General features: G+C 42.6%; 1 protein-coding gene across 1 annotated transcript in view; it reads left to right on the forward strand.

Moving 5' to 3' along the window:
• Positions 1 to 9,098: 9,098 nt before the first annotated feature.
• TMTC2 (transmembrane O-mannosyltransferase targeting cadherins 2) overlaps positions 9,099 to 22,249 on the forward strand; it is a 248,807-nt gene continuing 235,656 nt past the window's right edge. The window contains exon 1 of the mRNA XM_030456167.1: positions 9,099 to 9,204. Coding sequence (XP_030312027.1) covers positions 9,122 to 9,204 — 83 coding nt within the window. The 5' untranslated portion in view covers positions 9,099 to 9,121. The remainder of the gene's footprint in view (positions 9,205 to 22,249) is intronic.

The raw sequence follows: 22,249 nt of genomic DNA on the forward strand, positions 1-22,249 counted from the left end.
AGTATAAAGTTCTGTATCTGTCTGTTTGTGTGACACAGCAGGGGAGAAATCTGGGTCACTTGCATATCCTGACTCATTGCAATCAGTTAAAAGCTGTGAATGCTCCACTGAATTAATTAAACTTCCACTACAAACCTTTTGCACAAAAAAATTCCTCAAACACTTCATGTTTTGGGTTTTTCCGTATTTGCAAATAAAGGAAGCAATTGCCTTAGCTCTATATCAAAGCAGCAATATCTTTAACCCACTAAAATATTAGTGCTGTCTTTATGCACTAAAAATGAAATTTAATGTGACTGTATTGCTGGCATGTGTTAATTATACTTTAAAGTATGGAGACAGAGGCCATCTGAGATTTCCATTCAGGATTTCATGTATATAGAGGAGATATTTCTCAAACTGAGCGAGCAAAGGAGAAGAAACAATTTAGTTCCTGCTAATTTAATTGCTGTTTCTGCTTTATTGTTAATTAAGAACCTAAAACTCCTTGACTATCCTCTCTGGACTTGTCTACATTACAGTTAAAAAAAAAGAGTAATTTGGTTTGAACATTATTATGAAAACCAAAACTGATTCTTGCTAGAGGGATGTGAAGGTTTACTCCTTATAATAATTTCCCCTTTTTTATTTAACTCTTGAGAATTGTGCTTGTGCTGGTGTTAGATATGTTTTGGTAATGTTGACATGTTCTCTCTAAAAGAAGAGTAATCATGGTTTTCCTGGCTTTGCTTTGTGCTTGTACAGCAGGAAGCCAAGATTGTACTAAAGTAAAGAAGTAAATTGGGTTATTCCATAGAAAAACCTGCAGGGATTGAGGTGGAAATTACACTTGCATCTTTGGCTGGTTTTGCTCTGCTGTGGGACAAAGGTCTGATGTTGCTGCCATAGAGACGTACCATTTTTTGTCCAATTTTCACAGCCTATATCCCAGGCTGTACATTTTAAGGACAAATGAAGTAGAAGTAGACAGATGCAGACTAAAATCAAACTCCTTCAACATCTGCAACACAGGGGAAATGTCAGTACCCTGAAAAGTAGAGGACTGATGGACAGCAGGATGACTCACTTCTTTCTATGGGAAGAAAGATGACAAGAAACAGATTTTCAGCTGTTGATGAAGCTTTTCCATCTACTGGGCAATACATCTGCCAAAAAATGATGAGAGGCAGGATATGATATACCACTCATACTCCCTGTCCTCCACCTGCACAAAATCCAGGCTGTGCACCGCAGACTTCTTGGTTATGTTGCAGGCATCCATCTGTCAAGTAGGACTTTTCTCAGAATTAATGTCTTATGCCAAATTAATCCCTTGGATAATTCCATTGTGTTTTGTGTAAGGAAATATCAGTTACTGTGAACGGAAGGATGATCTCATGATGAAAGCAAATGAATGACTGGGAATCATGACTGGGATCTCAGATAGATTCCTCTTCTGCTACAGAGTTCCCATATGATCTGGATAAACCAACAGAAATGCCAGTTGTCTCAATTTCCATCTATGTAAAATGAGGTTAATTCTAATTTACTTCCAGAGCCCTCTTTTAAGAATGTGTATTTCTTTCAGCTTTTTTGATGAAAGGAACTAGAAAAGAAGAAAACTGGTATATTGCTATTTTTGTAAAGTATGACGAAAGCAAACAGTAGAGGCTCATGTTCTGAGAGATGACAAGTTGACATATCTGCAATTAGTAAGTTTATGCTGTTAACTTACTCTGAACAAGGATTAAAACTCTTTTTTAAACAAGGATTAAAACTCTCACTTTCAGCTATCTCAAAAGACAAGAGAGATAAATATGTATAGCAGAGTAGGATTACTCTAAAATGGTAGAACATTAAGAAAAACATCACCGAAACTTCAGAAGAGATTAACAATTACCTTTTGCTGTGCTATAGCTTTTACTTCAAGCAGTAAATGAGTCAACAGTATCCTCCAGCAAATTAGTTGACAAGTGGTACAGTATGGAAAACTGGAGCACCCTTCTGAGATGTGAGATACATAATTGTTTCCTGCTGCACATGAGTGAGGAGAACACAAATAGCCAATTTAGTAGATATTCCTAAATGGGAAAGCTCAAGCACGTGAAGATGGAATTGGCAGAGGACAGCAAGACACCTGGAGTACTGAGTAGGGAAAAAAAACTAGGTTTTCAATTAAATATCTGAACTTCTTTAATCACAGGAAGCAGAATCTAACCATTTTCTTCTTGACTGTAACAGGGAATTAACACCCAAAAAAATTGCAAAAATGTTGTAAATAGATGTTAGATATCATTAAAGAACTTAGCTGCAAGACCTACCCCTTGAAAGTTTTATCATTTTTGAGGTAGATGACTGTATAAATTGGTTTGTTTTCATAAAAAATATCAGCTTGGAGGGAACTCCCTTAGCACTCATCACAAGTACTTAATAATTTGGAGCTCTTTACCAGAGCTTAAGTCACAGGAGGATTTACAGTCTGCTCTTTTCTTCCTGATTTGGAGCAGTTATCTGATTCCAGGTTGCAGAAACACTACATGAATGTCCTAATTGCCAGTGTAGAAGCAATTACTCTTGCATACAATGAATAAATGAATAATGTGTTACAATGGAAGTTTGGATGGGAAAGCATCCTGTCACAGGCTGCCTGATGTTGGCACAGTAACTCCAGACTTAAGACATTACAGCTCAAATCCATCCTCCAGATTAGGCAAAGGTACTTTGTGTCTCCTTGTGTTTTTAGTTCATGCTCCAGTTTAAAGAGAATCATCTGCACGTTGTTTTGCACTCTCCTGTCTCAGATATCACAGGAACTACGGGGCAAGAAAAGGTTTGTTCTGGTAACTATGATAATAGCTTCAAGATATGCTAAATTTTAGGTGACACCACAGTGTCTTTGTTGGGGTGATTCTGCAAACATCAGGTGACAATCTAGATGCATATGGAACTTTAACTGTGTAGAATTAGATATGCTGAAACTGTAGGTTGTCTGGTGTCAGCTGAACACAAAGCCCACATTGGCATCTACGTCTAAGGCACAGATACAGATGTAGATGTTCTCTGAAGAATGAGATATCCAAGTCTGCAGGGTTTTAGATTTCAGTCCTAAAATTTTCCATTAAATGTGTTATCATTTTTAATCACAGCTGTTTGGAGTAATCTTCCTTAAGTTATGCTTACCTATGAGTTACAAAAATACTGTTCCATCTTAAGTGCATACAAGAAATTTCTCTATGTCTTCTGTCTCTCTAGAGAGAGTCTGCGTAATTAGATCAGGTCAAGCTAAAAATGCATTGGTTTTCTCTCTGTCTCTCACAGTCTCTTTCCCCAGCTCTGCAGCAATACTCTAGCTCCACTGGCTGATATAAAGTAGGAACTGGTGCCTTCTGGAAATGTACTTCCTTAAGAAATGTGTTCAGTTAAAATCTCTTCCAAGTACAAATGCAAGTTCTGCATGTGCTTGGTTTTTCTCCGTGTGTTTAGTTTTTACTGTCCTATTTCATGCAGATTCCCATGAGATTTTACTGAAGTAATTCAGCATTGCTGATATTATTATTATCATAGCACTAGAAAAAAAAAACATAGCAAAAGAAAAAAAAAAAAAAAGAGACATTTCTGACAGAAAGCAGAAATGCTGGTCTCTTTCACAATCAATCAGATCTTGTCAGTGTGATGGGAAAACAACTTGCATGAAGTTCACAAAACCAAACAACTTTACCTCTATGAATTAGTGAGTAATTCTGAAGGAGGCACTTGGCTAAAACATTCTCCCCTACCCTACTTTCTCCACTTTTGATAAAGTAAGGTCACTTGTTCATATATGTATTCCACTAACTTGATTTTCTTCCTTAGGTAGCACCAGCTTATGCTTGCCTGCTAACAACAGCAACAGTGTGGGTGTTTTGAAATATGACAAAGTTTACATTTCTGAGCCTCATTAAGTCACATCTTTGGATGTAATTTACATTGTTCAAAATTACCCACAATATGCTACGACATTAATTTGATGATATCTGAGCACAGGAACTGGCAAAAAAATTAATAAATCCTACTTGATTATTCCTACAGTAACATTCAATATCCAGTTACCTCATTCTAATAAAAAAATCCCAGTAGCTTTCAGGGGGTTAGCCTTTCTCTTCTAAGATGCTTCGAGGAAGTTGGCACAAATATTTTCTACAAGCTCCAGCAAATGAACCCAGCGTATAGAAATTGAAGTGTCTAATCTAATCTGTTGGGGGATCTGCACCACATGCATTACCCTGACATTTAAGGTCTCATAGTCAGTGACCGGTTAACCAAATCTGTCACTGTGACACACATGTATTTCTACATGCTGTGCCACAACTTAATCTTTCAGGCACGGTTTAGGTGAAGTATACTGTAGCATGGTGACTCAGAAGCTGTAATATCTTTAATGAAAAAACTTGCAGACTTGCATTAAAGCAGATCACTGTTGATTGCCATATTTGCAATAAGCATATGAATTTGTCTACACGAAGTTCAGCTATAAGACTGCTGTTATCTTTACAATTACTGTTATTATTGCATGTTGTTCAGCCCTCCACTTCTTCACTTTTCCCTGATACCAGGGTCTGTGACAACGACTTTCTCAGTAAAGGGTATTTTGGAAATGGCTGCTTAATGACACATCTGAACTTATGAATTACTTCTTTTGATACCTTGTGATTACTGTACATCACACTGTAAATTTGCTGTGAGTCAGAATGTTATCTTACATGTCTGGATGACATAGTAAAATATAATGTTGTTGGTAACTCCAGTGCATTTATTACTTTTAACTGAGGAACAGAAGGAATTCCTCTAGCATGCTTTGATTTCTACCCTTGTGTTTTCTTCTGTGGTGTTGTTTCCTTAACAAAGCCACTAACTTTTAGGTTGAACTTGTCTCCAGCTTTCTGCACTGGCTCTTACCACCTGCTGTCCCCAGCATGGACTGGAGTGTGGCATCCCAGAGCTGACAGGTAGGGTGATACATGAACATGCTGCCACCCATTTTTTTGGACAAAACTGGTTTTCTCTGTCAGGGAAAGCTCTTGTCATTCATAGAATCATAGAATCATAGAATTGGCTGGGTTGGAAGGGACCTCAGAGATCATCGAGTCCAACCCTTGAACCACCGTTGCGGTTGCTAGACCATGGCACTGAGTACCACATCCAGTCTTTTTTTAAATATCTCCAGGGACGGAGAATCCACTACTTCCCTGGGCAGCCCATTCCAATGCCCGATCACTCTCTCTGTAAAGAAATTCTTTCTAATATCTAACCTAAACTTCCCCTGGCACAACTTAAGTCCATGCCCTCTTGTCTTGTTGAAAGTTGTTTGGTAAAAGAGCCCAACCCCCACCTGGCTACACCCTCCTTTCAGGTAGTTGTAGAGAGCGATGAGGTCTCCCCTGAGCCGCCTCTTCTTTAGGCTGAACAACCCCAGTTCTCTCAGCCTCTCCTCGTAGGGTCTATGCTCGAGTCCCTTCACCAGCCTGGTTGCCCTCCTTTGGACCTGCTCCAGAACCTCGATATCCTTCCTGAACTGGGGGGCCCAGAACTGGACACAGTACTCAAGGTGTGGCCTCACGAGGGCTGAGCACAGGGGCAGAATCACTTCCTTGGACCTGCTGGCAATGCTGTTCCGGATACAGGCCAGGATGCCATTGGCTTTCTTGGCCACCTGGGCACACTGCTGGCTCATGTTCAGCTTCTTGTCGATCCAGACTCCCAGGTCCTTTTCTGCCTGGCTGCTCTCCAGCCACTCTGTCCCCAGCCTGTAGCGCTGCATGGGGTTGTTGTGGCCAAAGTGCAGGACCCGGCACTTGGCCGTGTTAAACCTCATCCCGTTGGAATCAGCCCAACTCTCCAGTCTGTCCAGGTCCCTCTGCAGAGCCCTCCTGCCTTCTAGTTGATCAACACTCCCCCCCAGCTTAATGTCGTCTGCGAATTTGCTGATGATGGACTCAATCCCCTCATCTAAATCATCAATGAAGATGTTGAACAGAACTGGGCCCAACACTGATCCCTGGGGGACACCACTAGTGACCGGCCGCCAACTGGATGCAGCCCCGTTCAGCACCACTCTCTGGGCCCGGCCCTCCAGCCAGTTCCTAACCCAGCACAGGGTGCTCCTGTCCAAGCTGCGGGCTGACAGTTTTTTCAGGAGGATGCTGTGGGAGACGGTGTCAAAGGCTTTGCTGAAGTCTAGGTAGACCACATCCACAGCCCTCCCCTCATCCACCAGTCGGGTCACCTGATCATAAAAGGAGATCAGGTTGGTCAGGCAGGACCTGCCCTTCCTAAAACCGTGCTGGCTGGGTCTGATCCCTTGCCCATCCTGCAGGTGCTGTGTGATTGCACTGAGGATGATCTGTTCCATGACCCTGCCAGGCACTGAGGTCAGGCTGACGGGCCTGTAGTTTCCTGGGTCCTCTTTCCGGCCCTTTTTGTGGATTGGCGTGACATTCGCCAATTTCCAATCATCTGGGATGTCCCCAGTGAGCCAGGACTGTTGGTAGATGATAGCGAGAGGCTTGGCGAGCTCTTCTGCCAGCTCCTTCATTACCCTTGGGTGGATCCCATCTGGTCCCATAGATTTGTGGGGATCCAAGCATCGCAGTAGGTCACAGACTGTGTCCTTCAGGATTACAGGGGGGCTGTTTAGATCCATGTCACTTTCTATGAGCTCCAGAAGCCATCCGTCTTCAGGGTAACCTGTCTTTCCGCTGAAAACTGAGGTAAAGAAGGTGTTAAATACCTCAGCCTTTTCTTCATCTTTAACAACTATATTCCCACTCGTGTCCAGTAAAGAATGGATATTTTCCCTGCCCCTTCTTTTGCTGGGAGGACACTTAACCTTGGTTTATAAAAAGTTTCTGTAGCCTGCATACATCCTAGACTCTTGTGAAGATACCCAAGTCCACTTCAACCAGCTGGAACCATAAGGCTGCTGCCAGCCACCACCCTGGAGCATTGGGGCTGACCAGTGGATCAGGCATTCTCTCCACAGTCTACACAGTTCATCCCACCCTTTCTTGACATTTGGTTTTATTAGCCAGGTCAGGTTTTGTTAAACTTTTGTTAAACTTTTTCCCTGGAGGATGTGTTTAGTTTCAGAAGTTTTTCTGCTAGCCCTTATCTACCCCAGCCAGTGGTCCTGCCTCTTTGAAGAAAAAACAAAACAAAACAAAACAAAAAGATGCTTTTGATGGAAAACAAGAGATTTCTGCCACTGTAACTACGCAGCAATTATACTGCTTCTTTTATGCAGAGTTTTTTAGGATGTTTCAGAGAACAAGCTGGGAAAAAACTGGTGTGTAAACTCAGTAATCCCACTTCAGCAAGAAAGACAATTTTTGGGATCTTGGCAGTAGGTCCAGAAGCACATTGGGAACGAGTAAGGATCACAGTTCTGACAAAGTGTACTAACTCTTTTAAAATCTAGGTTACTGTGTTCTGTACTTCAGGCTGAAAAGTTTAATGCCAGATCAATGTGATCTGCTAATGGCTTCAATAAGGCCCCTCAAAGCTTTAATATTCTCAATAAAATGCACCCTCCCCCCGTGTCTGCAATTACTGCCACTGATGGTGATAACACACTCCCTGAATCTAAGTAAAAGCAGCTGAGATGTTTGTGACACTTGGGGCAGACTTCACAGGAGCACTTTAAGCATTGCTTGAAAGAGGTCTTAATGCACTTAATATATTTTGAGGTCGCACAGCACAGCATTAAATAATCACATAGGGGAGAAAGAAAACTTGTTAAAAGCTCCCCAATTTATTAGACACAGCTTGATGTTCAGACTCCCATTCTTCTGGGACAGCATGATGTGCCACTTGATGGAAATCATGAGGAAACAGTTATATAAAGGGCTGGCTAGCAGAAAAAGGAGGCAACATCTGAAAAATTCTCTTAAAAAGGAAAACAGTCAGCTTGATGGACCCACACCCTTCCCACAACTTCATGCCTCTCTGTATCATGAACTACTGAGCATGGTTTTGATGCACTATTCTCCACAAATGTGTTTCTTGCTTGGGCCACTTATTTATCCTACTCAGGCTGTGCCCACCTCACCCCGTGTAGGCAAGCACCCCACTGCCTTGGGGAAGACCCCCTCTACCAAGTTTAGTGGTTTGCTTTGGTTTTGCTTAACTGGAAGCCGACACCATGGGTGTCCACTCTGTCAGAGGGGAATACCGGGTTCAAGGCAAGTAAGAGGGTGGAGGCCCCTGCCCTGGCATCCCACCACGATGGCACATGCCCTCTATTTCTTACTAATGGGCTTCCATCCGACCTGTGCGAATGGGCGGGGTAAAAAGAGGGAAAAGGGAACAGAAAAAAAAAGATGAGGAAGGGAGAAGATAAATAGTGCAAAGGGGATGAGCGGAAGAAACTGAAAGCAAAAGGAACGAAAATGAAACACAAAACGGCAGAAAGATGAAATAAGTCAGAAAGAAAACAGAAAGGAAAAAGGAAAGCGGAGAAAGCAAAACACCAAAACCAGAGAGGAGGGTTGTGCCAATCCAGCGGCAGCAGCGGCACAAGCCCTACCCCGTGCACCAACCTTCAGCTCCCGCAGCTGCCGGCGCCGCCGGGGCCGGGCGGGGCAGTGGGGGTTCGGAGGGGTGCGGGGCGGGGGGGTGCGGGGCGGGGCGGGCGCGGAGGGGCGGGCACTGGGCGGGCTCGGACGCAGGCGCGGTGGGAGCCCGAGGCGCCCCACGCGGGCGCTCCCAGAGCCTCGGCGGCGGCGCCCGGCTCGGCAGCGGAGGGGGCGCGGGCCGGGGTCGTGCGGGAGCCGGAGCTCGGTACCGGAGGCGAGGCCGGAGCCTGAGCGCCGGCAACTCTGCGGAGGCGCCGCGGAAGGAGGGCGGCAGCCGCCGCCGCGCCCCGCTCAACCCAGCCCAATCCAGCCCAGCCCAGCTGCTCTCTCTCCGCCACTCGTCCCGCTGCCATGGGGTAGGGGGCCGTGGAAGAGGCACGGGGGGGCGCCGTCACTCTGCGGCCGCCGGCGGATCGCGGAGCGTCGCCCCGCGGTGCCGGGGGGCAAGAGGGGCAGCCGCGGCGGAGCTGGCGCGGGAGGCCGGCCAGGAGGGGCTGCCCCGGTGCGAGCGCGGCGGCGGCAGGCGGGGAGAGATGATCGCGGAGTTGTTGAGCAGCGCCCTGGGGCTCGCCCTGTACCTCAACACCCTGGGCGCCGACTTCTGCTACGATGACAGGTAGGGCGGGGAGCGGTGGGGCCGGGCGGGAGGGCGGGCGGGCGAGGGCTGCCCACCTGCCGGGAGCGGGGTGGTGGCCGTCCCCTCCGGTGTCCGCGGTGCCGCGGGAGGGTCACGGCGGCTCCTCGGCTACGGGTGGCCGTGGCGGTGTCCGCCTCTGCCCGGGCTTTGACAGATCCCGCGGGGGCTCGCTCTGCTCCAGCCCTTCCCGGTGGGTAGGGACCCGACATGCTAACTTGGCGTGTCCTGGGCTGATCCCACTGGCGCGGTGCGGGCGGGATGCTCCGCCGGGACCGAGCCCTTCGCGGGACATTGTCGCCCGCTGTCCTGCTCCTCCGCGCGGTCGCGGGGACCGGATCCTCGCCGGCCGGGCTAAGCTAGGTTGAGCTCTCTACCTGCTCCTCTCCTGAACGCGCCTGCCTTCAGAAGCTACTGAAAGCCGTTGTTAGCAGTCGGGAAAACTCCAATTTGTGCGTTCTCCGGTGACTTAATCTCATCACAATTAAAACAGATGCATAATTAAAATGCATGAGGGAGAACAGTACGCCTGGCTAAACTTACTAACCGTCCTGGGGTGTTTCATGCTCCATTGGAATTAAACCATCCAAAAAGTGAACACGGATTGACTTTGACAGCTTTTCATCAGCCTCTCTCGTCAGTGGCGAGTGGCCGCGTCCTCTGGGCGACGGCGAGCCCCGGCTGCCGAGACGGTCTGGTCCAGCCCTCCCGGGGGGGAGCAGCCGGTCCCCACACCCCCTGCTCTCCGACGGGGGAGCTCGGCGGCGTGGAGGGAGAGGAGGGAAGGTGTGCAGGAGTGCCTGTGTGTGAGCGGTGGTTCCCGGCGTCCTGGCTGAGGTTCGCGGTACCGGTGACTCTCCGAGCAGCTGTGCTGGGTTTTTTTGGGTTTGGTTTTTTTTGTGTGTGTGTGTGAGAGAGGAGGAACTCGAGGAAACACGGTGAAGTGGGGCAGGGGATGCGCCTGAACTGAGGAATGTTGCTGGAGGAGCTAATTTTCCCAGCGCGCTGATGGGATGCGAAAGGGTCAGTTATGTCTCCGATTAGGAATTTGCTCTGGGAAATAACCTGCCTGTCCCGCAGTCTGCTGGTTACTGAACTTGGAATTTTGCTCCCTTACGCCGTATTACGGTGCACCTGTCATGTTTCACGATCTGTCACCGCTTCCATAATAACACCCCCCCCCTCTAGCCCCCCACTGCCCTGTTTTCAAGGGTTGCTACTATTAAGCGTATTACACTGGAAGTAAATGCCAAGTGTTAGCAGCCCTGAACAAGGTCTCCGGCTGGGAGCAGCGTCAGACACAGAATGTGGCGATTCATTCCTTCAGGTCGTTTACATGCACTTCAAGCCTTGTGAAGCAGTTAAGTGCTTTTAGGTTTCTGTGAGCCTTCTGGTTATCTACAGTGATTTTTCATAAACCTATTTTAATGTTTCAAAACTTCATTCACAAACAGCAAAAGAAAAAAACAACAAATTGCTGTTGTTCTGAAATGCAAAGTATGAGTTGGACCAGTAGAAAACAGTGAATATTTTTACATACGGAGACTATTTCAAACTCACTTTTTATAGTTAAGAAGTGCAGGAGTTGTGGAATACTTATGTAGCCCTAAATAGCGTATGTTGTAATTTTTAGGAAAAATTGGGTTGTTTAAGGGCTTGCTTATAAGCCTGTCCTGCAGGCCAGTTCAAATTGGCCAGTCAGAGAAAGCCACTTGAAGTACTACCTGATGTTATTGATGTGGAGGTCAAGATTACTCTTGATATTGCCCGAGTGTCTTTTAATGCAGTTAGAAAATACTGATGTTGTAGCGTCATCTCGGAAAGGGTGGGAAAGGTAATTGCACCCTGTCTTCACTAGTCCTAATCCCAGACTATTTAAAAGGTGTTCTTAAATACTGCTTTGTTTGTGTATTTGCCTTCTGACAAAATGGAGTGCCTCTCATCATTGTAGCTAAGATTTAGGCATTCACTAGCATGCTCTAAAAGCCAGTTAATGGCATTTCTGTACGCAAGGTCATCTAATTAAAATGTCTTTCAACTGCAGTACTGGAAGGGGCGAGGCAGAAATGGCTGTGGCATGCTAGTGCTTGTTGAACTAGAAAGGGTTATCTATTCAAAGAGGCAGGCTTTCTGACCCAAAGTGTTCTTTTAACTGTAATCACAGAATCTCACTGCCCCGCAGGAGCCAACTTGAAAAGTAACACTAGAAAAGGAGGTCGATGCTGGAGCTGCAGGACACAGCCCTCCATGTGGGAGATGGATCATGCTAGTAACTTTAAGTGAATCAAGATTGTGCATTTAAGCTGGGAACCTGCAATGTTTTGTTTCAGGAGGGCAGCATATTGCCATAGTTTTTTCTGCTTCCTTTGCCATTACATTGAAATTACATCAGACTGTTCTTTTTTTAATATAGTGATCAAGCTGACGATATAAAGGGTGCCTGTAATTGCTTTCTGTATTTTTTATGTAGGTTGGGTAAGATTAAGTGGCATCGTTAAAACTTCTTACAGCAAAATCAATTTCCCAATGGTAAAACTTAATATTTTAGCAGCAGCACGGCACCAAACCAAAGATCGTGTGGACAGTGATATAACAAACTTCCTTGTAGTCTGCCTTTTATGACTGTGTATCAAAGGATTTGATATTTTATTTCCCACCCTTCACCCAGTTAAAGTGAAACTGAACGAATTTCAAGCCTGAGGAAGTTGAATAGCAACTTTCTATCATTACTCTGCCTAACTTGTTTCTTTTAGGCCAGACAGATACGTGGCGCACATGTAATCAGTGCAAACGTGATCTTTTTGATCAATTGACTTATTGATTATTTTGAAGCAAAGCAACAGCCTCCAAACCCAAGAGCCAGTGTAAAGACAAAACACTCCTTTTTTCCTTTTTTTCTGTAGACCTAGAAAACACAAGCTTTTGCCACCCTGTTCCCTGATACTGTGAATCTTAAACAGCTGTGATATTCCTAGTTACATGTATTGATTATTAGGGGTAAATTGTCCTACCTATCTTGTGACACATTTTTTTCACCCTCTTTTTTGCTTATTTGTTTTATTTGATGCTGCACGTGGCATGCAGTAACTCAAAAGAAGCGATGACCATGGAAAGGAGGGAGATAGGTATGTGTTGGTCAGATGCCACAGTGAGCTTGTGTTGCTTGTTAGTAGAGGTGGGTTTGTTTTATTGCTCATCAAAATCATCTTGGAACTGATAACAAAGGGTAGGGGGGAATGCAATTTCCATTCATGTAAATGTGTTGATGATCTTGCTTGTTGTACTGTTTTAAGTCCATCTTGTTGCCAGATTATGGGGAGCTAATCTGCACATGCAATTTGTGTTTCATGCTGATATCTACCAGTGTTGCAGGAGGGAAGCCTATTGCTGCAATTAGGCTTACACATCTGTGTAATTATTTTTACCTGCCATTTAAGGCCCCATAGAAGTAGGCAATTGGACCTGTGGGTTCCTTGCATTGGAGTTGTAGCCCTTCCTGTGACCTGTGCTAAGTAGGCTGGGTCCCTGTCAGTTGGTATTTGAGGTGTGGATGATTTAGTGCTCTGCATATCTGGGCTCATAGATTGCTACAGAGAACATACATAAAGCAACTCATCCACTGAGGTGTTCCTTTCTTCTCCAAATGTCATAAAGGCATATTGGAAGGAGAGCACTAGTAGGAATCTTTAACCTTGAGTGATGTATTTTTTTTTCCATGATGCATGGACAAAATTGGTGCTCTGAAAAGTAGGTACAGATTTGTCTGTTTCCCTTTAGGACTCTTCCATGAGATTGGGTAGCACTGACCACTGACCAATGTATTTTTTTTTCCATGATGCATGGACAAAATTGGTGCTCTGAAAAGTAGGTACAGATTTGTCTGTTTCCCTTTAGGACTCTTCCATGAGATTGGGTAGCACTGACCAACTTTCTCTAGCTTGTGCTGCATTTTGCTGAGCAGGCCTGAATGGGGCAGCTTTGCTGATGGTAGAAAATAGACAACAGTCTTCTTTGAAAGTTGCAGGGCAGTATTGAAAACTGCACTGAAGAAATCCTGATAAATGTTTTCACCCTGTGGTGTCAGACTTGTGTCATTTAAAAATAGGCCGAGCCCATTCACATTCAGCTGTACCTCTGTTGGGTCTGCCACATGAGATTTAATCTAGCAAGTGACCCAGATACGTGCACTAGAAGAACAAGTGTAAGTACACTGAGGAAAATTACTTGCCATCTGTCTTGTTGTGTGCATTATTAATTTACATCTGATTTTTATGGCCCCTTTTTGTCATATACTCTCTATTTTTCAGCTCCAAGTACACCTCTCCAATAGCTTTTGGTAGCTGTGATTTCTGAGTGGCTGCAGTCTTCTGAATGCCAGAAGTGAGGCTGGGGGTGGGTAAAAGTGGGGAGAAGGGGACTTACATGCTTTCTCTGTGGTGTTTCCCCTTGGTTCCTCCTATTGTGCCTTCTAATTTCAAACTATCCTAAAAATAATTTGTATATGAAACAATTTAACCATATTGATAAACAGCAATGTAACCAGGAGAAGATGCCTGAGTAACTGACACAGTAATTTTTCAGGTGTTGTAGTTGAGTATCCACTCAATAAATCAGTAACTGATTATCTAATGTGCTAAACCTGGCACGATAATATTATGTTAATATGGTACCAGTTCCATTTTTAAATGCTGAACATAATCTGAAAATATTTGGCTTTTGATGTAGAAACTTATTTCTGGATAAAAATTTGTGTTGAAAGAAACAGATCAAAATGCAGGTTCGTTGTTTTATGAAAAAAATTTTTTTTTTTTTTGGCAATTGAGATGCTGTAGTGCAGAGATTTTTTTTTTTTAAGAAAAAAAAAGAAATTGTGTCCCTGCAGTCTTTAAGATTTTTTTGTTGTTGCATATATAACACGTAAACCAAGTCACTTCAGGTAGCTGGTTCTGAGAATAAAGTCATGACTGTTAGCAGATGGAGAGCCTCCCTGAGTCACTGACGGGATGTGCCTCATCTGCAGGAAGTTCCTCCAGCACACAATGGAGTTACAAATTCAGATGATCCACTTTCTCCAGCATCTCCCATATGTATTCCAGCTGCACTTTTGAATCCTTGAAGTTTGCCAGAGTTAAAGTCATTTAGAAGGCTCAGAAGCTTCTCATCTCAATTTGTTAACCATCTGATAGCTGCAAGAGTGTTGAATTAGAGCTCCTTTGCTTCCCTCATCTGGAAGCTTGCCCTTCCCTCGTTGTGGGCTGCTGGGATTTTATTTTTTTTTTTCCTGTTTTCTGTGAAGTTGACTGAAGCAGACCTTACTGTTTGTTTATGGAATTTCTTTCTTTAGCTGAAATATCTGGTGCTGAAGCTGTAGATGCAAGCCTGCTGGCAACTTGTGGTGAAAGTTGCTCCAAACCTACAGCTGGAGAAACAGACTGCGACTAAGCATTAAATAAATGCCTATTCTTACTGTTACACATATAAAAGTGAATCTGTTCTTTGGGCTAATGCTTTAGATTAGATTTTTTTTTTCAATGTTTTATAGACTTTACACAGATTTTGAGTTAGCTGTCCTTTTTTGAAAAGGAAAACTTTTTAAACTGTCTGTTTCCCTCTATATTTTCATCCCTGATTTTGGTCTGAAATAGTTGTTTGAAAGATGGAAGCAGTTTATCTGAAGACACAAACCTTTTGCTGAAAGTTCTTTGTTCTTTGACACTTTGGCCCTCAGCTTCTTAAATTAATTTTGGAATTTCTCTTGGTTGCACAAGTCTATTTTTGGCCTTTGAGGTTTGGCAACCTTTGAACTCCTGCTTGGGGTGACTGATCATGTAAACTCCCCGTATCTTCCTTTAAAGTGGAAGCTTGTTTTGTGGGCAGGTTATTTAAGTCAGGATGGCAGCAGGATTTAATTTCACTTCTTCTACATCAGGTTCTTAGGTCATATTCTTGGAGTCTCAGGTTAGGCCTCTGTATTTGAGTGATTTGTCTTACTGCTTGCACAGGTGGTCCCTCACCAGTAAGGGAGAGGGTACAAATCCTGTAATTTCTTTCCCACTTTCACCTTCTGCTGAGCTCCATACTAAACTAATTTTTTTCCCCAGAGTCCAGCCCATCGCTGAGTGAAACTCAAAGAGACAGAGAAAGTTGGTTTTTTTGAATTGTACTCTAAATTTTACTTACCAACTCTACTGCTCAGTTTGCTGCTTCAGGACAGTTGAAATATCTGATGGACTTGTGAATGGCTCACAATGAGCATCTCAAAAGGCAGTGGTGTGTGCTTTGGCTCAGTCTTTGGAGGATGCTTCAGCCTAGCACGGAGTTGCTGTATTTCTTATATGACAGCTTACTGTGAAACAAAGAAACATGCTGGATTCAGTGGGGCAGCAACTAAGGATCAAGTAATCTGTCAATCTCCACTTCAGAGAGAAAGAGCTGTGTGAAGCCAATGCAGCTCTGCCTTGCAGCCTCTGTAACTGGGGGTGGCTGGTCAATGTGCTTGAATGCTTTGCCACCCCAGCCATTTCTGGCCTTGTTAAGCTTCAAGAGGGAGAAAAAGTAAAAAGGGCTTCTGTGAATACTAATCCTGTGTTCCCTAGGGTGCTGAGTTACTCTGGGAGCCTTAGTTGTCTTTACTGGCTTCACAAGAAGATTTTTCAGGAGTAGTGGGAGGTTTCAGTTGAGGGTAAATTATGCTTATTTACTGTCTTCATATCCCTTCTTTCTTTTCATCTTGTAACCAATTTAATTGCTGTTTGTTATTAATTGCTGTTGGAAATATTGTGCTTTCAGCATAAACTGTATTGTCTTTTATATCTTAATTGTTTTGATTTTTTTTCCCCAGTGTTTTATTGAAATGACCGATATTCATGCTTCAAAAATCATTATAAATCAGGGGGCACTCTAAAAAAATAATGTAGGTGTGTGTACCATTATGACGGTAAATAGAATAGCAGATTTCTATTCCATGCCTGAAACTTGACACCAAGTCTTTTTTTGGCATCAATCTTCCAGCTGAGAGCTGGACGGCCTTCCCATTAGTCTGCCACAAAGGCTTTTTAATTTATTTGTTGGGGTCACTGTTGACTGCTTTCTTCTCTCCAGGAGTTAAGCATGTTGGCCTCAGCAGCACTCCTGGTCCCAGCTGGCCCAGGAAGCTGCAGTCTGATAGGTAATTGAACGATGATTTTCCAGATGATGGTACAGACCATTACTGCTAGATGACTGGACTGATGTGTGGCATCCTCTATTGCTCTCCATCCTGTCAATAGGAAAAGAACAAACAAACAACCAAACAACAAACAACCTGCCCTGACCTCTGTCCTGTGGTTCAAGGGAGGAAATGCTTTTCTGAATTTAGCATCCTTTTTCCAGGATGGGTGGTTCTGAGCTTAGCTTTACTCTATGCTGTTTGGCTGATGATTGTATGATTTTAACTCCTGTGTGTTTTAGAAAGCTAGTCCAGTATTAGGTTCAGAGGAACAACACAGTAATTGATATTGATAGCAGAACTATTGCTGTCAAGTCTCTGCCAGTGCCTGGATACTATTTTCATGCAGCTTGGTAATTTGTGTATTTAAATCCTGCAAAAGGACTTGAACTCTTGAAGCAGGGTCACAATTGGGTGACCAACATTGTCATGGAAACAAACCCACTCAACAGCAGCCTAAACTGTTCCTGTGTCTCTGTCCTCTCTTCCCTTCCTGCCCCTGTGTTCTTTTTACATAGAAGAATAACTGGTGCTGTGCCCAGGAACCAGACTCCAGGATGCCTTTCTCCTGTCCACTTCCTATCATTGCTGCAAAATGACCTGTGCCATATGCTTAGGGCACCCTTTTGGTGGGAAAACTGTCTTTGAACCCACTCACATCTCTGAGTAAAAGACATATACAAGTTTTGGTTGTAGTCCCAATGTAGAGATAGCATATCATTTGTACGTGTGGGGTTTCCACTTGCTTGACTACCTTCGCCGAGTAATCTTGACTTTAGTTTTTAATTGCTTTTCTGAGAATCTTCTCTCCCTCTGATGCAGGGGAATGCAGCTCACAGTTGGATCTGACTATCTGTGAGTCAGATACTTGGAGGCAGTGGCTGATAAGTGTGTAGGCTCTGAGCACTGTAGTGCATTAGGAGTGCCTTTACAGAGTTTAGTCGCCAGCTTCTATGCAGGAATGTTTCTCAGTTGATGCTTTTAAAATAGCTCGTGAGTTTTGCTCAATAAATATTGAAGCTGATAATGGATACTTACTTTGGCATTAAAAACCCCAGCAAATACAAGTTCTAGTATACAAGGAAAGCACAAAGTACTCTTCCACTGAAAGTTGTCTCCTTAAGTTAATGTTTGCAGTGGTTTAAGGTGGCAGAAAACAGAAGACATGGGGAAAAAACCTAAGGCAGTGGATGTTTTCCATGAGTATCTTCAAGAATTAGCACTGCTACTAGGAAAAGAAACCTGTCTGTACGTGGATGTCAGCCAAGCCCCTGATGTGTAGTATCACAGTTAAAACTGAACTCCCCCATCCACCTAGCTAGCACCAAACTGTTTGTTTGGTTTTATCAAGGAGCCCCTTGATGTGGCTTCTTTCAGGTTCTAATAGGAGATGAAAGACTCAATGAAGTGCCAAGCACCTGTTTAAAAAAGGGTTGGTATGCTGAAATTGCTTCTAGAAGGTAGGCAGAGATGGTCTCTACCTGCCATAATGTAAAGTCTAAATATTCATTGTATAGTCTGTGTTTTGGATCCACATTTCTTGCAGTGATTCCTGTGCTTGCCTCCCAACTCAGGGTGTTTCCCTGCAGTGTGTTTTAGTACCTTCATGATTCAAGCTGCTGTAACTGAGGACATTGTGCTGTCGATTGAAGTCTTTTTTTTATATTTTTGTATATACATTTGACAGGCTTGTAGTAATGTGAATGAAAGATTGCAGTGAAATGCAAGGAAAGATGCTGGGCTATACAGTGAGCTCCTTTGAGTGGACTTGTACTGGGCCACTTTGAGATGGGGATTAGGTCCAGCTGGAAATTCAGATGAGGTGCTTGCCATCACCTCTGGCCATTAGGGCAGCTTTTCTAACCTCAGATAACACCAGAGATTTTTCTTACTGAAGTAGAAGGTGCTCATGTTGCTTTGAGTGTGACTCAGTGGGTGTGAGAGTCCACTTGTAGCTCTTATGTAGGTTCTGAGCCTCTTGCTATCTATGTTTGGTTTGTTTTTTTTATATATGCTTTTTAAAAGTAGACCTTTTTCTTTTCAAATATATTTGAAGAAACACTGTGCCTTGTCATACCATCTTCTTTCCTGCAGTTATGTAGAGGTGCTTTCGTGCCTTCTCTTGTGCTTGATAATGTATTTATTTGGTTTAACTGCTTGTGTGACAAAGGTTGTTGATGGTTTTAATTATTTTAATAACAAGATTAGGAAAGTTCAGAAGTACTCAGGGCATGGGTTCCAAAGTGAGACAGGATCTTAAGAAATCTTATTTTGTGTTCTACATCAGCCCTTTAGATACCACTGAAATAAGAAAAATGCTTAAGTCTTGGATTAAGCCTTTGCCGTTTCTGGTGCCAGAATTTTGTAGGTGAATCATCTTGGGCAACTCTCTGAATTAATTTGTGAAACTTTGTTTAGAAGTTTGCTTTATGGGTCTCTAACAGAGTCATTCTTCTTCTGCCAGCCTTTCTGCCTTTGGCCTTCCATACTTCCTCCCAACTCATGCCAAAAGAAATACCATTCCTGAGAAGATAATTCTAGGCGTAGTATACATCTAGCTGTGCATTTCAGTGCTGCAAAATCTTGAATTATAACAAGAAGTTCCTTGCAATAAATCCCATGAAGCTTCACTGTATGTGCTTTACTTTCTTCAAACAAATTCAGTTGTACTTGAGGAAAATTTTAAAGGTGTTTGGTTTTTTTTTTCCCCAGGATGGAAAGCAAGATTGATCTTGAGAAATGAATGTTAGTTATAGAAGAAAGGTTTCTTTTTAAAATTAATTATATGTAATTAAACTCCAGATCTTTTACATTTTTATAATTAAAGCAGAAGAAAACGTAGGCTTTTTAAAAGCACTTTGATATAAACTAATGTATTTTCTATTCCATTTCACAGTATATTACTCATCTCTTGTACGTAAATCAGTTGGCTTGTTAAAAATGGTAGTATTTCTCTTTAATAAATATTAGGCTTCTGGAGACTTATTAAGGTGCATTTTTTTTCGAAGGAGAAAGACTTAGGTGTGGGGGAAAGCTGCAAAGAAAATGGTTCCTCATGTTGCTGACCTGGTGCTAAGGAAGCAAAACCCAAGCTGGATCAGTTCAGAGTACTGTCTTTGCTGCTGGCTGCGTAAGTTATGATGGACTTAGACAGGCATGACACTCTAAGTACCTGATACAGGGATAAATCTGAAAGGAAGGATTCAGTGTCCAGGGAGCAGAAAGCTAGTTGGGCCTCTGGAATTTAGAGCCTGCTTTTAGCACTTGACAAAGAATATAACATCAGGATATTAATAGAAGAGGGGTGTTTATAAGCAAACAAAACTGATTTGCTGAGGTACTATAAACCTGTGAAATCTTGCAGGAAACTCTTCTCCTCTAGGGGACAGGCAGCTCTTTCTTCTGTTTTTTCCTACGTGTTCCAATTTCAATCAATATGTACAATCCTTTCAAATATATTTAAAGGCTACCTAATTTAGGGGCTAGGAGTGAGTCTGGTGAGGTGGGGAAGGGATCATACAAGGAAGAAAAGCTTTAAGAAATACTGGCTTTTGCCAGGTTGTTTGCTGCATACCTAATCAGCTAGCTTGGGATACTAATAATTCATATTTGGTATTCTACTCTTTTTAAAAAAATGCTAAAAACTGCTGACTACATAAGGGTAACCTTAGCATTTTGTCTATATGACACAAAGATGTGCTCAATCTACTGTAATTCTGAGCTGTTAGCTTTAATGTGTATGGAATTTAGCTTGTTTTTCAGGAAAATAGAAGGTTTGCTGTTCCTTATGCAGCTCTAGATCTTGGTGCTCCTTGGGAATAGTGTTGGAGAAGCAGTCTTGTCTAAGCAGGAAAATTGGATAGTGCAGGTCTGCAGGTACCATGGTGATGAGTATGATACACGTCTTGAAAGGCTCTGATGCAGTAGCTTGAAGCAAAGTACCACCCTGTTATGAACAGCTTCCAAAAATCTCATGCTGTGTGTGATATTTAAATCTCCTAACTTGTCTCTGTGCTTGGCTGGTTCTGAACATCTTGCAGACTAAAATTTGTAGATTTCGTTGAGGCTTCATGTATTGTAGCTTATTACAGGCAAGGAATTTCAGTTTGTGTTTGCACTATGCTGATTGCTAATGATGTGAAAAAGTGTGTTGGCTTCTTTTACAACAAAACATTTTAAAACTCAGTTTCTTTCTACTGAATCCTAACGTTATGGTACAGTGTTCTGAATAAGTAAAATGACTCTAAAGCATAGAAGAACTGTTACACAGGTAAATGTAAGTATGAGAAAGATGATGGGATTCCAGAATAAACACTATTTTATTATATACCTCATTCTTTCTGTACATATCTAATGAAAAAAACTAAATTATGTGAATGAGAATTCTTTGTGGTGGATGGGATTAAAAGCATCTTATTGAAGTTTTATTTCCTTCTGATTGAGGTGTAATTTAAACAGTTCTACTTAAAAATATAAATCATACTGGATCTTGGTGTGGGCAAGGGTATAGGGACATCTGTTCATTGTGTAGCATAGTGGTAGTGATGACTGAATGTTTTTGCTTGAACAAGGGCACTGAGAGCACTTTATTTTGCATACCTCATTCAAGATAAGAAATCATGAGGAAACATCTGTGTATGGAGGATGAAAATGCACAGTGTCTATACGTGGATGAGAAGATAGTAATGAGTGGAGAATATTTATTTTCATCCTTACTTTTCATGGATTGAAATATTGTATAAAATGTGTGAGATAGCAAAACCCAGTCCTGCTAAAGAAGAGCAGATATTGTGATATTATAATTCTTAGCCTGAACCTGGAATGGTACCACTTAATCCTTTGCCAAGAGTAAATGAGCACTCTTGTAGAATAAGCTGCTGAGAGAAGACTGCTTATCAGGCTGTATTTCGTAATGTGAAATACAAACCCCCTGTTCGTAATGGGACAGTTGCATTTAATGTGCACATATAGTAACAGACAATTTTTCATCTTATCTATACTTGCAGTGCTATCTTGTGTCTGCACTGGCAGTGCAGGTCATGGAGGGAGTGAAGGGATGGACCCTGCAATCAGTGAATCTTCCAATTAGTATCAAATTACGCCCTTGGGAATTTTTAAGCTTGTGAATATAGTAAGTAGTGTGGTAATCAGGAAAAGCGGGTTGTTTTTTGTATTCAAGGAGTCTTTGTTTCTTTAATCATTGTTCTTAATTTCAGTAGGAACTCTTTGTATGGCAGTAACTTCTGCATTTTTACTTCCTACAGCAAAAGATCTCTGCAATTTTTGGAGCTTCTTTCTGCTGAAAGTTAGAAGTTAGGTACTTGGGTCACCTTACACTAAATAAAATTAAATGAGGAAGCAAGTGCAGAGATTATATTTCAGCTATTGTTTTGGGAACTGACTAAACCTTGATTTAATTGAATTCAATTTAGATAGGTTGAATCTGCTGTTCTAATTAAAGAAAGAAAACTTCAGCTGACTAATTTGTTCTGTTTGTCACATTTTTTCTTTTTTGAAATAAAAATGAATGAACTCTCCAGCTAAGCAAAAATCAGTGCCTAGCTGATTATACATTAACTATTTCATGCTTATTGGAATGGAAAAAATGAGCAGATTGGAGAGGATGAATAGGCTGCTTAGTAATATCCAAGAAGGAAGAAAAATACGACCTAATGATCTGCTTTAGTGATGATCTGCTTATTGCCTCCTAACTTAAGGTAGAGATAAGCAAATAATTTTGTGGTTATGCCAAGTAAGAGATAAAATGGCAGTGTGTGCCTTGGCTTTGCAGCTAAGGCTTCAGTTTTACAAATTCTTGGA

Source organism: Calypte anna, chromosome 1, assembly GCF_003957555.1.
Source record: "Calypte anna isolate BGI_N300 chromosome 1, bCalAnn1_v1.p, whole genome shotgun sequence".
NCBI lineage: Eukaryota > Metazoa > Chordata > Aves > Apodiformes > Trochilidae > Calypte > Calypte anna.